Source organism: Channa argus, chromosome 2 (genome assembly GCF_033026475.1).
Source record: "Channa argus isolate prfri chromosome 2, Channa argus male v1.0, whole genome shotgun sequence".
In the NCBI taxonomy this organism is placed as follows: Eukaryota; Metazoa; Chordata; class Actinopteri; order Anabantiformes; family Channidae; genus Channa; species Channa argus.
Genome location: NC_090198.1, coordinates 12,121,108 through 12,137,455, shown reverse-complemented (window position 1 = coordinate 12,137,455; position 16,348 = coordinate 12,121,108). Strand labels below are relative to the sequence as shown.

General features: G+C 40.1%; 1 protein-coding gene across 16 annotated transcripts in view; it reads left to right on the top strand.

Moving 5' to 3' along the window:
* Nucleotides 1-16,332, top strand: part of herc1 (HECT and RLD domain containing E3 ubiquitin protein ligase family member 1) — a 56,150-nt gene extending 39,818 nt beyond the window's left edge. For 10 of the 16 annotated variants that reach the window (XM_067495432.1, XM_067495423.1, XM_067495425.1 and 7 more), the window contains 28 exons: nt 174-433; nt 801-928; nt 1,624-1,760; nt 2,354-2,554; nt 2,693-2,823; nt 2,978-3,201; nt 3,922-4,042; nt 4,272-4,418; nt 4,696-4,797; nt 4,896-5,069; nt 5,590-5,889; nt 6,014-6,079; nt 6,188-6,349; nt 6,448-6,586; nt 7,037-7,218; nt 7,442-7,597; nt 7,864-7,986; nt 8,119-8,221; nt 8,809-8,978; nt 9,352-9,490; nt 10,013-10,182; nt 10,409-10,578; nt 11,265-11,430; nt 11,543-11,619; nt 11,959-12,211; nt 14,045-14,197; nt 14,669-14,974; nt 15,666-16,332. In XM_067495432.1, coding sequence (XP_067351533.1) covers nt 174-433; nt 801-928; nt 1,624-1,760; nt 2,354-2,554; nt 2,693-2,823; nt 2,978-3,201; nt 3,922-4,042; nt 4,272-4,418; nt 4,696-4,797; nt 4,896-5,069; nt 5,590-5,889; nt 6,014-6,079; nt 6,188-6,349; nt 6,448-6,586; nt 7,037-7,218; nt 7,442-7,597; nt 7,864-7,986; nt 8,119-8,221; nt 8,809-8,978; nt 9,352-9,490; nt 10,013-10,182; nt 10,409-10,578; nt 11,265-11,430; nt 11,543-11,619; nt 11,959-12,211; nt 14,045-14,197; nt 14,669-14,974; nt 15,666-15,851 — 4,646 coding nt within the window. In that variant the 3' untranslated portion in view covers nt 15,852-16,332. The remainder of the gene's footprint in view (nt 1-173; nt 434-800; nt 929-1,623; nt 1,761-2,353; nt 2,555-2,692; nt 2,824-2,977; nt 3,202-3,921; nt 4,043-4,271; nt 4,419-4,695; nt 4,798-4,895; nt 5,070-5,589; nt 5,890-6,013; nt 6,080-6,187; nt 6,350-6,447; nt 6,587-7,036; nt 7,219-7,441; nt 7,598-7,863; nt 7,987-8,118; nt 8,222-8,808; nt 8,979-9,351; nt 9,491-10,012; nt 10,183-10,408; nt 10,579-11,264; nt 11,431-11,542; nt 11,620-11,958; nt 12,212-14,044; nt 14,198-14,668; nt 14,975-15,665) is intronic. The other 6 variants (XM_067495426.1, XM_067495433.1, XM_067495434.1 and 3 more) reach the window with 3 other exon arrangements.
* Nucleotides 16,333-16,348: the final 16 nt, after the last annotated feature.

Below are 16,348 nucleotides of genomic sequence, written 5' to 3'. Positions count from 1 at the left end.
CAGCCATTCATCTGAATCGTACAGGAACCTCCCTGCACACAGTGTCTTTGCATTGCATCTCTTGGTTCACTTGGGTCACCTTTTGGTTTTTCTGCCTTTTGTCCTTTAATATTTGCCTGTTTTGTGTTCCTTCTCTAACTCACCGGGCATCCTTGTCACCTTGTTTTGAGCAGGTCTAATTGCGCATTTGTATGCCCATCCTTCCCATAATCCTCCCGCTGTAGGCCCTCTGGAGCTGGCCAATGCTCTGGCGGCATGCTGCCTGTCCTCAAGACTTTCTTCACAGCACCGTCAGTGGGCTGCCCAGCAGCTGGTTCGCACTCTGGCTGCCCATGACCGTGACAACAACCAGAGCCGGCCGCAGACCTTTGCCGACATGGCAGGGGACCTGCGAAAATGTTCCTTCATTAAGTTAGAGGCTCACCAAAGCAGGGTAAGCAGAGAATTGTTCTGACATGTTTTGAATTGTACTTTAACAAAGGTATCATTTCTTAGTTTTTAAGTTGAAATTGTAATATATTGGATTATTGTACTTGCATGCATTGCGTGCATTGCATTAGGAGTTGGTTCTAATGTTTTGTCAAACTTATTTATAAATGAACGAAGGGAACAAAACATAATACCCACTGGTTAATTTAGTTAGAAACTGGAAACCTGCTAAAACTAGAATTTATGCCAGAGCTGCTGTATTGGATTGCATTAGATTGTACGGAATGTACCTAATGAAATGGCCAGTGAGTGTATATCTAACAATGATCGTTTTAATGGTATCTGCATTAATGTGTATCTGTTTGACTCAGGTCATCACATGCAGTTGGTGCAGTAAGAAAGGCCTGTTGGCCACCAGTGGCAATGATGGCACAGTCAGGGTGTGGAATGTAACCAAGAACCAGTACACCCTTCAGCAGACCTGCATCTTCAATAAAGAGTGAGGCTTCTTAAACATTATATACTGTGCATTTCCTTTGCAGGGAAATCTTTTCTGTGTTTGCATCTTTCTTAGTTAATGAAATGTTTGGCAAGTCGACATTGTTGTGGTGTTTTAAGCCGGTGGAATTTAACTCTGGTGTGTTTTCCACCTTGGTGCAGTATGTTTGAGCAGGTCTAAACAAAGCAGTCAGACTAAGTTTGACCCAAAACAACCTGACCTAGACCCTTCACTCGATGTGGTCTTGGTCCAGTCCCAAACAAACCCCGGTTTGTTTGTGGTGAGAATGAGACCCAACCTCGATCTGGCCAAAACCAGCATGTTTTAGCTAAATAACTACTTGACAAATTGTACTCTTTACCAAGTGTTAAGTGGTGTTCTATTGTTTTGTGTGTTTTTTATTTTTTTCCTAGTGTGTTTAACATCTGCTGCACTGTTGTGTTTGGTTTGTTGCCCTCATCCTGGTAATAAACAAATTTGATATGTGAAGTTGTTTCACAAAGCTATTTTTCACTCAAGCCCACAATTATGTTCTTATTCGTTTTCTTGATTTCACTCATAGTATTCACAGAATAATGTACAGAATAAGATACATTCTGTGTATTTTCATTTTCTTGCCCCATAACTGGTTAACCACAAAATGGCCAAATTTAACCTTTTCTAATTTTTGTTTATTCTGTGTTTTCTCTAATCAGTGATGACTCTTCAGAGGAGGGCATGTCAAACTTAGGATCTCCCAGTGACCCTTGCTTGTCTCCTCTGGCCTGGAGTGTCACTGGAAAATATCTGGCCTCTGCCATGGAGAAAATGGTCAACATCTGGCAAGTTAATGGTAATCATTTATTTTTTTAAGTTACTTTGGGGTAAAGTATGTCAATGATGACATCAAATTGAATTGATAAAAAATGAACTGTACCAATCTAAAATATTTTATGTGGCCTAGCTTGTAATACTGGTGTGTGTGTGTGTGTGTGTGTGTGTGTGTGTGTGTGTGTGTGGTCCACAGAATATAAATGAGAGGTTATTAAGATTTCATAGCTCCTATTAAAAATAAATATGTCTGGGGACTGGATATGTTCCAGTCTTCATTTCTTTCCTCCCACCACATACCCCGCAGCATGCTCCATCTGTCCTTTGCCACTTCCAATCGCCTCAAAGATGAAAGCCCACAATCACACTCTTATTAGCTTTCATGTGTTAATTTTCTCTGGTGCCACTGCAATGTGACATTATTGCACAAGCAAATGAAGCTCACAACATGCATTAGCATTTTTATGTGGCCATGGTTTTGTATTAAGTATAAGCCGTAGTCCAACTTAAAAAAAAAAGAAAGAAAGAAAAGAAAAGCTATTTTATACACAGCCTACACTTATAGTCTCAGTACAGTAAAGTGACAGCTCTAACTGTGAGATCCTTTCCTTAAAGGTGGTAAAGGCCTGTTAGATGTGCAGCCTCACTGGGTGTCAGCTTTGGCTTGGCCTGAAGAAGAGGCAGGGTCCTTGTGGTGCGGGGAACCCAAAGACATGCTGTTGGTGGGACGAATGGATGGATCCCTGGGCCTTATTGAGATTCTGGATACTGCCATTATTCATCGCACTGAGCTGGAGCACTGCTACAGAAAAGATGGTATGGTTGGCATTTAGGGTTTTATATTTATTAAATTTCTCTTTATAAACAAAAAATTATAAATTATAAAATTAAGTATTTTTGTTTCACGGGTCATTATACATCTGTTTGCTAAAATGAAGTCCTATACCTTTTCAGTGGCAGTGATGCACATTGCCTGGTACAGTGAAGACAAGCCTTTTGCTGTTGGCTATGCAGATGGCAAGCTGCTAATTGGATCCAAAGAGCCATTAGAGAAGGGGGCCATTGTGGTCATTGATGCACATAAGGTAAAGTAGAAATACAAAAACAATCAGTTGTGATCTGTACCTTGAATAAAGTGTAGTTTTTATCATGTTTGAAAAACAAGCAAGATTAGAGCATAAGATCTTGTATGTATGTCATTTCATCATAAAATTGATCATGTGTTGTTGTTTTTTTAAGGAGCCAGTCACAAGTATGAAATGGAATCCTAATGGTCTGATCTTATTGACCTGTGCCAAAGAAGAGACAGTGAAGCTGTGGGCCAGTCAGGACTATCACTCTGACTCGGGACCAGGGTCAGGATGGCGCTGCCTGCAGAGTCTTAGACACCCGTCCCTGGTTAATGGTGTGGCCTGGTGCAGCCTGACTGGTCGTGGACCTAAGCCCCAAAGCATGCTAGCCATGTATGTTATTTTAAATGACTAGGCTATAATATGTTTTTGTTTGTTTGTTTGTTTTTTTGAAACTAAGAAATATGCACTAACTTTAAACATATTGTGAAGAGGTGCTGTGGATGCCTCCTTTGAATTCAGACTCACAAAACAGCACTGGCAGCACTTGTTTCTGGATGGCTTCATAGACAATTGCCCTTCTAAACAATTAGAAATTTTAATAAATTTCTGACAATTTTTAGCAAATTACCTAATGGTTTGAAAAAATACATGTATACTTCATTTATGTTTTTAAATGCTAACCACTTAATTAGGTAAACCTGTACACTTTTACTTTAAAGCAGACAGCTCTATAATGATCATTGAATTAATTAATCTGAACTGCTCACTAAATTTTGACATGTTTGTGAATAATAATATTATATTAGAATATTATTGGAACATTTTACTACTGAGTAATTGTGAGGTACCAGTGATGAACAAACTATAGTCTTACATGCCAAAGGGAGGTATATGTTAAATATGTATTATTTCCACAAGCTTTTATCAGATTATTCTTCACTGGACAACTTTGCATCACAACATAAAGGAAACACATTCTGCAGATTGTATGACCTGCGGCAATCTCAAGAAACATTCAGACTCCTAGTCTTGGCAAGTTTGGAGCACGTCAGCAGTGTTTCCTATAGTTTTCACATCTGTGTTTTGTTTTTTTTTTTGTTTGTTTTTTAGATGCTGCCAGAATGGCTTGGTCTCCGTGTGGACTGTTCCTCAGGACATCACTCACTTCCCAGAATCCTGTCCTACTGACTCAGAGGGATGGTGGGAAAATGATGCAAAACATAAATTAATGGTAATTTTAGAAATGTCATTACCTAATTACCTTTATTTATTTTTTCAATGTAACCATTTGAATGGTAAAGTGGAATATTACTTTTTTCTTTTTAAATTGTAAATTATGTAAAATGCAAAAAAGACTCTTCTAAAAAATTATAATCATAAATGCAATGAGCCCATTTTTAGCCAGATCACAAAATATGTTTAAGCAATCTTTCACATACAAGTTGTGACTTGTGTTGCAGTCTTCTCCATGGTCAGAAGATGGAGCAACATGTGTTTTCCACCTGAAGGGCCACATTACCCCAGTAAGAACATTGGCCTTCAGCCCTGATGGTCTTGGGTTGGCATCTGGAGGAGTGGGAGGCCTCATGAACATCTGGTCCATGCAGGTAAGAAATACACAAACAGATGTAGATGAAAGCACCCACAAAGATTGTGTGTACATAAATGCTTCAGATACATATATACATAAATATGTAAATACTTCAGATACGTTCGCATTTGCAAATCCATGCAAAACCTTTGATATGGAGGTATAGAGGTGAAAAGACCAAATGATTCATCCCTCACTCCAACAACCAGAAGCTACAGATCACACTGCAGTTTAGTGACACTAGATACCTTTTCACTGGAGTTATTCTGCGTATGTGTGTCCATGACCAACAGGATGGGTCCGTGCTCCAAACAGTAGTAGCTGGTTCAGGGGCCATACAGAATATTGTCTGGATCCCAGATGTGGGTGTTGCTGTCTGCTCCAACAGGTCAAAGGTAAGGCTTTCCCCAGATTCCTATTCTTCCATAATTCATAAATATACATATTTTCTGGTCTATTTCATTTGTTTGTTTTTGTGTGGTTTGATTTCCAGGATGTGCTGGTTGTGAATTGCTCCAAGGAATTCATGATGTCCAACCATGTACTGGCCACTTGCCGGACAGCACTAAAGAAGCAGGGCGTAGTTGGCCTCAACATGGCCCCCTGCATGAAGGCCTTCTTGGAGAGACTGCCTGTCATGCTTCAGGAGCAGTACGCCTATGAGAAGGTACCATGCTCTCCACTAATTGCATCACTTCTTTTTGTTGTCTAAATTCTAACTAATAACGGTACACAGTGTTGTTTTATTACCTTTTTAATGTTTAAAACTAGAATTAACACAAAAATATTTTACCAAAATCACTCACTTTTGTTTATCACTTAACAAAATTCAACATCATGTGAAAATGTTTTGTCATACAAGTCAATTGCAGATACTTGTGCATTTAAGAATAACGCAAAACTTTAGAAAGAAAATTAATTATTTTAACGTTAATGTGTTTGTGTGTCTCTTTAATCCAAGGTAAGATTTTGTGTGGGCCTTGTAGCATCATGTTGTATTGCTCTTGGTCACCGATAAATCCGATGTGTGTTTAAATCACTCTCAGCTATGATCATGCAGTCTGTCATTGACTTCAAAGGGAAATTATTTTTTAGAGTAAATGAAATCCATTGCAAGTGTGTTTCTTATTTCAGATTTAAACATATCCCATCATTTCTGATGTTGCCTTTTTTCCTTGAACTTCTAGCCCCATGTTGTATGTGGGGAGCAGCTTGTCCACAGCCCCTACATGCAGTGCCTCGCCTCCCTAGCTGTGGGGCTTCATCTCGACCAGCTCCTGTGTCGCCCCCCTGTACCACCTCACCTCCGAAACTGCCCACCAGAGTCTGGAACTGCCACCTGGAGTGCCAGTGAGTGGGCATGGTTGGACTGCTTTTCTACAACAGTCAAGACAGCAGAGGCCCTTGCTCGAGGAGCCGGCTTCCCTGAGTCCTTCTCTGTGCCTGACCTTGAGCCAGTGCCCAAAGATGAAATGGCTCTACTCATGGTGAGGGAAGGCTGCTTATGTTTGAGGAGCTGCATCTACTATTGGAATTGCAATGTATATCATAATTGACACCTGTCTATGTATATGTAACACATGATAATTGCTTCTGATTTGGTTTTTCCAGGATAACAGTAAATGGATGTCTGGCATGGATGAACAGATCATGTCCTGGGCCACCTCAAAACCAGAGGTAATTTATATTGATATCTAGATTAACTGTAATAAATGGTTTGCCTCTGTTTATACTCCTCAGACACTTTTTTTCACATTTGTTTGCATGTGTGTTGGGCGTTTGTAGGACTGGCATCTTGGAGGGAAGTGTGATGTGTTTCTGTGGGGTGCAGGGCGACATGGCCAGCTAGCAGAGGCTGGCAGAAACATCCTGGTGCCAACCACTGCCCCGTCATTCTCTCAGGCACAACAGGTACACAGAAGGTTCATAGAAAATACTGTCATCCAGGTACACTGCAAGAGTTAAATATGCTGGTAATGTTTTTATAACAATGGTTCTTGCTAATTTGCTTATTCATCATCTTGTCACGGTTTCTCCTCCTTCAGGTGGTGTGTGGTCAGAACTGCACTTTTGTGATTCAACCTAACGGGACCGTATTGGCCTGTGGAGAGGGCAGCTACGGCCGTCTGGGACAAGGCAACTCAGATGACCTGCATGTGCTTACCGTTATCTCAGCTCTTCAAGGTGATACAGCACAACATTTTAATTTAAATATTTCACCGAAAAGGTTGGATCATTGTTATTCATATTTTTGAAAGTATTAAACATATATCCCTGGATCTGGTATGTTGCTGGAGCTTCGTGTCGTTTTAGTGAAAACAAATCAGTCCCAATTTCTTATCAGAAATATTAAAAGGGATTAAAAGTTATAGCTCACACTGAGACTTATTATAATATTTGAATAGTTGGGAGTCTCTAGTGAAAGTTGCTCCACAAAGATAAATTAAAATAAGTTATAATTGATGTGTCCATTATCTACATTTTGGTGGAAATCATTTAGGGAAGCTGCAGATTACTACTCTGACGTCAGTATTATTTTAGTTGTAGCCCACTACTTAAGTAACTTTGATAGCCTCCTTTCTCAGTTATCTATTACCTTTACCTGGAACACCTTGTTTTTCCTCTCCTCTTCAGGGTTTGTTGTGACTCAGCTGGTGACTTCCTGCGGGAGTGATGGACACTCCATGGCTCTTACAGAGAGTGGCGAAGTGTTCAGCTGGGGGGATGGGGACTATGGTAAGCTGGGCCATGGGAACAGTGACCGCCAACGCCGACCCAGACAGATTGAAGCTCTGCAAGGAGAGGAGGTTGTGCAGGTAGTCTGTTTCTACTCTAGACTGTAAAATATTTAGGAAGAGAGTGAACACATTAAAATTGGATTTTATTCACTTTTGTTCATAGTGAAGACCACAGCTCACAAGGATCCCAGAGTTATAAACTGCTTTGCTGCACATGCTTTTGTTAGCTTAGCCATATCTGTATTTTACATTTCCCCTTTTGTCTTATTTTTATAACAACACATTTCTTTTTCCTCACCAGATGTCATGTGGTTTCAAACACTCTGCAGTGGTCACAGCTGATGGGAAGCTTTTCACATTTGGCAATGGTGATTATGGCAGACTGGGCCTGGGAAACACCTCGAACAAGAAGCTACCAGAGAAGGTCACTGCTCTGGAGGGCTACCAAGTCGGACAGGTAAGATTCAAAACCGTCTGATAAAAAATCCTCAGTGTAGTGTACTGTGACTCTTTCTTTTCATGTCAGTATTCCGCCTTGAAAGCATTGATGCTACATGGATCCAGTTTTTTTGACTGTGGGCCACTCCATTCGTATAGACAGCAACAATCGTTGAACAGTTGTTGTTTTTTCTCCTTGATTATGTTTTAAAAGATTGAATGCTTGAAGGTTTAATCAACATAGATGCTTGGCGTTGTGTCAGTTGATGTGTGCTTCCTTCCCAGGTGGCTTGTGGTTTGAACCACACTTTAGTAGTCTCAGCTGATGGAATGACAGTTTGGGCTTTTGGTGATGGAGACTATGGAAAACTGGGACTGGGCAATTCCACAGCCAAATCCTCACCTCAGGTACAGACATTGGCACAGTGAGGCTTGCTTTCATACAGTAAAGTCTACTTTTGGATAGTAAAACCAGTAGTTAAGATGTTTACCTATGGTAAAAATTCAGTGAATTTATTCATTGAACTTTGAACTCCTCAGAAAGTGGACGTGCTGTGTGGAATTGGCATCCAAAAAGTGGCTTGTGGAACACAGTTCTCCGTGGCTTTAACCAAAGATGGCAAAGTGTTTACTTTTGGCCAAGGTATGCTGTGTTATATTTTTCTCCTCTTTTAAAATGATAGTTTTTAGAGCTGCAACAATTAGTAATTTAACAGCAAATTAGAAACTATTTTAATAATTGGATTTTCATTAAAGTAATTTTGCTCCTTTCTCTCATGTCTTTATAAAAATCCGCCAAGAAAGTAATTCGCAGAATAAATGATAAAAAAAATTTTGGTCGTACACCTAATAATTATACTGTATATAGAGTCACATTTTGTGAGTTGGGATGCAGAATGCAGCAGGTTCGAATCCCACCCCACCAGGTGGCCCCACCCAGCCACCAAGGGCAGCCGTGGTGCCGGTCCGAAGACCGGACAAAAATGGGAAGAGCATCCAGCGTAAAAACACATGCCAAATCAATGTGCGGAACATTGATGAAAGCCGTTTAGAGGTTTAGATGTAGTCACATTTTGTTAGCTGTAGCATAAAGTTTTTTATTTTCATATACAATCAATCAGTGAAAATGGAGGGTGGTTGCAGTATTTTCACAAAAGAATTGATATTATTATGCTTTATTATTTCTTTTAACATATCACTGTAATGTATTTTTGTCTTCTCCTTTTGCAGACCGCCTAATTGGTTTGCCAGAGGGCCGAGCCAGGAATCATAACCGTCCACAACAGGTGCCGTCTCTGTCAGGCATTCACATCCAGGATATTGCGGTGGGAGCTGAACATACTCTGGTGCTGTCCTCCACGGGAGACGTTTACACCTGGGGCAGCAACTCAGAAGGACAGGTAACATACTTTCACACACTGAGTTGCATTTGAAAAGTTGTCAAGCTTTCGTAATGTTAAAACTACCAAAGAGTGGACAGCAAAGAATATTGAGTTTTATTATTCTGTTTACTAGAAAGTGGGTACAGCATCTTCTTAGAATGGAGGTAGTTATGTCTAGTTGTGTACTAAAGATGAGAGAAACCAATAATTAATAATAATTAAATAGTGTCTGCAAAGAGCTGAATTTAAAACCACTTATGTTATGTCTGTTGGTAAATTTACCTGACAGGATTTATGCACATAAAGTCTCCCAATTTATGTTGGATTTTATTGATATATTACTATAAATCACAATTCATAAAAGATTTTTGTAAACTGTGACTTTGTCTAGCTGGGACTGGGCCACACAAACCATGTACGAGAACCGACACTTGTGACATCGCTGCAAGGCAAGAATATCCACCAGATATCTGCTGGCCGCTGCCACAGTGCTGCATGGACGGCTCCCTCTGTGCCTCCTCGAGCACCAGGTTAGACACACATGCATACAACAAAATGCCCCCCCTGTCATGTTTGGACAAACATTTCTTCCTAGAGGTCAGGTTTCTTGCAGTTCTGACAGGATGTGTAGTAAGTATTAGAAGGGGCACAGCAAGTTGTTGTCACATGACCCATTGTCATTATTTGGTGAACATACACTGAGGAATTTTATGTATTGAGGTTTGAAAGCTGCCTCAATAGAATATGAATGTTCTGCAAGATTATTATTTCAATGTGATAATAAAACAAAAATATGCAAAAATGTATTCTAAAACTAAACTGCTTAATATATAGCACATTAATGACATCACTTGTTTCTGCGTGTTTTTAACTGGCTACATTCGAGTTCTATGTTCAGTGGCGAATTGTATTTAAAGTTAATTTTAAAGTTTTGCTATTTATATTTATTCTCACTTAGTTTCCCCTTAATGGTGATTCCCTACTCTGGTTTCTTCTCTTTTACGCCTGTCTTGTGGGCTTTTTGTCCTGCTCCATCTCCTTTACCTGCTCAGGCTCATCAGTTCCTCTCCAACTGGGCCTGCCTGTGGCAGTGCCTCCTCAGTACAGTGGGCTGAAAGAGGTGAGCATTGAGACAGTGAGGGCTCGTCTGCGCCTCCTCTACCACTTCTCTGACCTCATGTATTCTTCATGGAGATTGCTCAACCTCAGCCCCAACAACCAGGTAGAAAAACTAAACACAACACAAGAAACTTGTAGTACAACTTTAGTACAACTTAAGATGAAGACATGTTGTGCTGCAATGTTAGACTTTGCAGGTAAACAAACTGCAGACAGAATGGGTGGGTGCATTGTGGACCTAATTGCCCAAAAAGTTGCTGTTTGATTCTGGGAGATTTTTATTTAGTATGTTATCATTATCGTGATCACAAGTATTTGTTACTTTGCAGAGCTGTACCTCCCACTACAATGCTGGTACATGGGGGATTGTCCAGGGCCAGCTGAGACCCCTCTTGGCTCCCAGAGTGTACACTTTGCCCATGGTGCGGTCCATAGGCAAGACCATGGTCCAGGGTAAGAACTATGGCCCCCAGATCACCGTCAAACGAATTTCAACACGGTGAGTATTCCACTGGACTTTGTCTTTCGCTGTCTGTTTTATTTAGTTTTACTCGCCATGTCCAAAATAAACTCACACAACTACGGCTTATTTAGTGTTTTCACTAGAACATGTTTAAGGCTTGGTGACAAGAGGATGAGAGAGATTTGTCATGTGCAACACAAGACTTTTGGTTGTTAATTTATATATGAATTTAAAGTTAAACCAATTACTTCAATATTGAAAAAGTTAGAACAAATGAGATTTAAGAAAATTATATAAAATTGCTAAATAAAAAAGATAAGATCCACATAATGAAATCTATCAAATAAAACTATAATAAACTAATTTGGTGCAAACTCCAATTTGAACTCTTTACCAGTTTGAAACTAACTGCTAATTTTTTCTTCATGAACTCTGTGTGTGTGTTTGTGAGAGACAGAGAGCGAGAGAGAGTGATTCATGACTGCACTTATTTTTCTTGTCTTCTTTTCTCTCTGTCTGCCTCATAAAACACAACATTATCTCTACTAATAATAACACCCCCGATTGGATTAACTTACTTTTTCGCACACTATACTCAAAAAGAGTTTGTGTCATGTTGCATGTTACTGTGTTTAAAAGTAATAAAATAACCTCCTTTTTTTTTTTGTTTTTTCTTTTTTTTTTCTCCTTCTGTTTTACTTTTGGGCTGTAACTATCTGCAGAGGACGAAAGTGTAAACCGATCTTTGTGCAGATTGCTCGTCAGGTTGTGAAATTGAATGCCTCAGACCTTCGGCTGCCCTCAAGGGCCTGGAAGGTAAAACTGGTGGGAGAGGGAGCGGATGATGCAGGTGGGGTCTTTGATGACACCATCACGGAGATGTGTCAGGTATGAACTGTGCTGAACTACATGTACACTATCTGTTGTTGCCAAAGTTATTCTGCATGCATCAGGTGTATACTGGTTGCTGGAAATTGTTGATATTTGTATCTGTTTGTAGGAGTTGGAGACAGGGGTCGTAGACTTGCTCATCCCCTCTCCCAATGCTACAGCAGAGGTTGGCTACAACAGAGACCGGTTAGGAAACCCTTTACGAAACATTTAGACCTGTCTACATTCATCTTCTATTATCTAAACACAATAGAAGCACAAATAGAGGATTGTGTAATTATATGTGTATTGCTTTTACTTCCATACTAGCAGATAAACAGTGTTTTGTTTACACCATATCGGAGCTGTGCATTAAAAAAGAAAGAAAGATAGAGTCTGTACTAGTCACCTGACAGAAATGCTGATTGATTTAGATCCTCTGTACAAATACAACAGGATTCCAGTACATGTGTAAAAAGGACTTTAAGGTCATCATTTAAAGGAATTTTAGTCAAGCCCTATTTCTGTCTCCTTTCATCCACCTAGGTTTCTCTTTAGCCCATCTGCCTCTCTGGATGAACACATGCTTCAGTTTAAGTTTTTGGGCATCCTTATGGGTGTTGCCGTCCGCACCAAGAAGCCTCTGGACCTGCACCTGGCGCCTTTGGTGTGGAAACAGCTGTGCTGCATTCCCCTGATGTTGGAGGATCTGGAGGAAGTGGACCTTCTCTATGTGCAGACGCTCAAAAGCATTCTTCACATTGAAGACAGCGGCATCACTGAGGATAATTTCCATGAGGTGGGACATTTAGAGTTTTAAGGCTATGTATACCATTATATTCCATGTCATTGGTGCAAAATCCATAGAGAATGTGAAATTAACATTGTACCATTTTGACTGTTGGTAGATGCGGATGTTAGATTTCCACTGCTTTTCTGGTAGTGAGTTGGAGTCTGTGTTCTGACTTTCTGTTATGATTCTGAAAACCGTCTCCACAGTAGGTCATTGCTGCTGCCATAATAGGTCAGTTTAGGGCCACCTTACCTTTGAAAGTATGACCGTACTCATGAAAATCTTGCACAGAGCCAATGTAAAACTGTTAATGTATTAATAGCGCTTCCAAATACTGTTGCTTGATGTTGCAATTTAATCTGTCCAGGTGTCTCTTCATCTCTTCCAATGTCTACCAAATTTTTATTAATTAAATTAGCATTTGTGAAGCCTGAAATTTAAGAACTAAATATCTCAATTAACAATGTGGTATAAAGAAAAACTTCAGTTGCCTGTGTTTGAGACAGGATTTACAATGATGAATGTATATATTTTTTACTTCCATCACATTGGAAACTTTTATTGCTTATAAAAAACGAATAAGCTCCATTCTGCATAGCAGTAAATACCAGTTCCACCACCCCTCCATGTTAACATGTCGTGTTGACTTCACAATGTATTTAGGCCTAAACACAGGCTGCAGCAGAACAACCAACATTTAAAATCAGCACAATTAACATTTTAGTAACTAAAGGCTCACAGAATGACTGGTACTTTATTATGGTCGTTAGTGACGTGAAAGTTTGATTCATTAAAGTCATGTGTGCTGGTAAAAGCATAAACAGTTTACAGTCTCCCAAAACCTTTTTAGTTTTAGTTTATTTTTTTATATAGTCTGACTTAACTGTCGAATTTAAATTATGTTGCATACCACCAAACTGTTAGCCAACAGTGAACATGTGATTTATAGAAGGTTAAGCCTATTTACATCTTGTAGACTAGAATATTCATGAACCAAAAATTGCTCCAAATCTGTTTTCACTCTCCAAATGCCAAACTGGCTGAGACAATGAGTACGCCAACCCTCAGCTGAGGCTGTTCTGCCTCTCCCTCGTGCTCTGGTAAACACTGCTCCTCTCTCAGCACTGATGAAACCTCAGCATATCTGTGGCTCTAGCCATTATTGTTACAGCCACTCTGACACTGTGTCACACCACACACCCTCCCAGCCCAACCCAGAACCCACAGATAGGCTGGCTTGAACAGCCAAAACATATCCCAGAGCTCCTCTTTTGTCCAAACAACCTCTCACAACCCCGGCACTGTAAAAGCCCCGGACTACAGGAATGTCACGGCTGCTGTTGTTGCCACATATCCTGCCCGGTGGAGATTTGGCCTTGCTCCCAGGCTTGTAGAGGAGAGAAGGGGGTGTGGAGCCACAATGCTGCCATGGCCGGCTCTGCCAGCCAGGCCAAGGGAGGAATGAAGGGGCTGCATCTGCTGCTTTGGCTTGAAAAGAGGAAGTATGGGAAAGAGGATAAATCTTCCTTGTTCAACTTTTCTCCTTTACTTTTGGCTTTACTTTGAATTCTGCCAGAAGACATACTGTATAAATGCACAAACCTGCAAACTCTTGTTTGCCCATTTTTAAATTACCAGACATTTAGTTAGGTAAGTATTTCTGTCCATCAGTGCAATAATGTGAAACCAATGACAGAAATGTATCCATGTGCATTCTTGTGCGTAAACAAACTGATCCATAGCACTACCTGTAGACCTCAAAGTTAATAAGAGGCAGCATTTCCTTTCAGAGGAGTATTCTTTATAATATGTGTAATGATTTTTGTGTTTGTTTTTCAGATGATTCCTCTGGATTCCTTTGTCGGGCAGAGTGCAGATGGTAAAATGGTGCCCATAATCCCTGGAGGAAACAGCATACCTCTCACTTTCTCCAACAGGAAAGAATACGTGGAAAGAGCCATCGAGTACAGATTGCATGAAATTGATCGACAGGTGGGACTCTGACATCAGTGCTGTAGAAGCTGGGCATGTTAGATTATAACTACATGACTTTTATGGTTACTGTTGAAAGCAAATTTTATCCTAATGCTCTTCCTGGACTGAAACTGTAAAACCTTATACTGTTTGTTAACTTCATATATTTGTCTTGTTGTACTGTTGGGTTGAAATAAGTTAATACATGTAATTTATATTTTTGTTTTTCGGCGTTGTTGTCATGTCATCCTGCCCTCCTCTGCGTTTTTGTGACTTAGTCTAAAGCCAATAAAATGGATGAATTATGATATAATGCTGTTGAACATGTCTATAATGTAATAATATAATTCCAGTTGTATTGTGGTGGAGGCAGATGAAAAACCCAATCTCAAAATCTGAGGGTGACCCATTTCTTTAATTAAACAGAAGCATTAAGGGTGTATGTGGCTTCCATCAACATAAACCCTCTCCTATCTCTCATCTTCTCAGGTAGCAGCAGTGCGTGAAGGCATGTCATGGATCATCCCAGTTCCACTGCTGTCACTGCTGACAGCTAAGCAGCTTGAGCAGATGGTGTGTGGCATGCCTGAGATCTGCTGCGAAGTGCTGAAAAAGGTGGTGCGATACAGAGAGGTGGATGAGCAGCACTCCCTGGTGCAGTGGTTCTGGCAGACTCTAGAAGAGTTCTCTAATGAGGAACGAGTCCTCTTCATGCGCTTTGTTTCCGGACGCTCAAGACTGCCTGCCAACACGGCCGACATCTCTCAGAGATTTCAGATTATGAAGGTGGATAGGGTAAGTAAATGAAGATATATGTGCTACATGGTGGGGACGTGCAAATCCAGTTTAGTGCATTCCAAATGTGGGTATATTTATTAATGACTTCTATCCTTTTTTTTAACCTTTTAAATTACATTTGTCTTAATTTACTAAGGTACCTGACTTAGGTTTTGTGCAGGTAAAATGGAAGCAAAGCAGCACCACTTGCCCCTTTTTACATTTGTATTCTTAATAAAGACCTTGCTAAACAGAAAATCTGGTGACAGCCAGGTATAGTAATGCAAAGCAGATTGGTTGTGACTCAGCACTGTTCAGTTACAGCCCTCAAAGTGGCATTGGTTTTCTGTTTTTTATCTTACTCACATACATCAAATTAATGGGCAGAGACTATGGCTCAGGTGGCTCTTCCTGTCACATGTACAAGTGCTTTGAGCAAGACACAGAACCCCAAATGAATTGCTCCCAGTGTGTGTGAGATTGTGAAAGGTAATGAGAATCAGTGTGAAGTGCTTTAGGTACCGATAAGTAGAAGAACAGCGTAAGCTCGGAACATTTACATATCGAAGGCTATTTTTTTTAATTCAGATTTTTAAGCAATTTAACAATGTAACTCTATTGGTTTAAATCTCAGTTATACCCATTTATCCACTTATTCTTCCAAGAAGTTTTAGATGTTCCAGTGATTTTCTGTGTGTGTCCTTTGCAGCCATACGACAGCCTGCCCACCTCTCAGACCTGTTTCTTCCAGCTGCGTCTGCCTCCATACTCAAGCCAGGCCGTTATGGCAGAGAGGCTACGCTATGCCATCAACAACTGTCGCTCCATTGACATGGACAACTACATGCTCTCCCGTAACGTAGACAACGCAGAGGGCTCTGACACAGACTACTGATGCAGGCAGTTCTAGTCATGCACAAGTAAATTAAGAGTTCTAGGAATGACCGTCTTATCTGAACGCCTCACACACACAAAGATGCATTGTCAATATTTCACCAGTTGTATGGAACTGAGCAAATTGTCCACATTTTACAACCATTTTATGTACTTTAAACAGCACATATTTTCATTTCCCCTTGTGGTTTATAGCATTTTTTTAAGGACACACAAATCCACATGGAAAGTGCATTTAGTGTTAATTTTTTCCCTGTTACTCCACATCCCATTTTCAGGGTTTTTGCATGGAGGTTACTCTTGTTTGGAAACATGTATAGAATATTTAAAGCAATTGCTGGATGGGAAAAAAGGATATTGTACATTGTGTAAAATGCTTCATTATGAAAATGTTTTGCATACTATCCATATTTATTGTTTTCATTGCCTTTGTTTTGTTTTCCACAGCATACAAAAAATGACAATAAATGCTGCATAATTGATTAGTTGTTCTGCTGA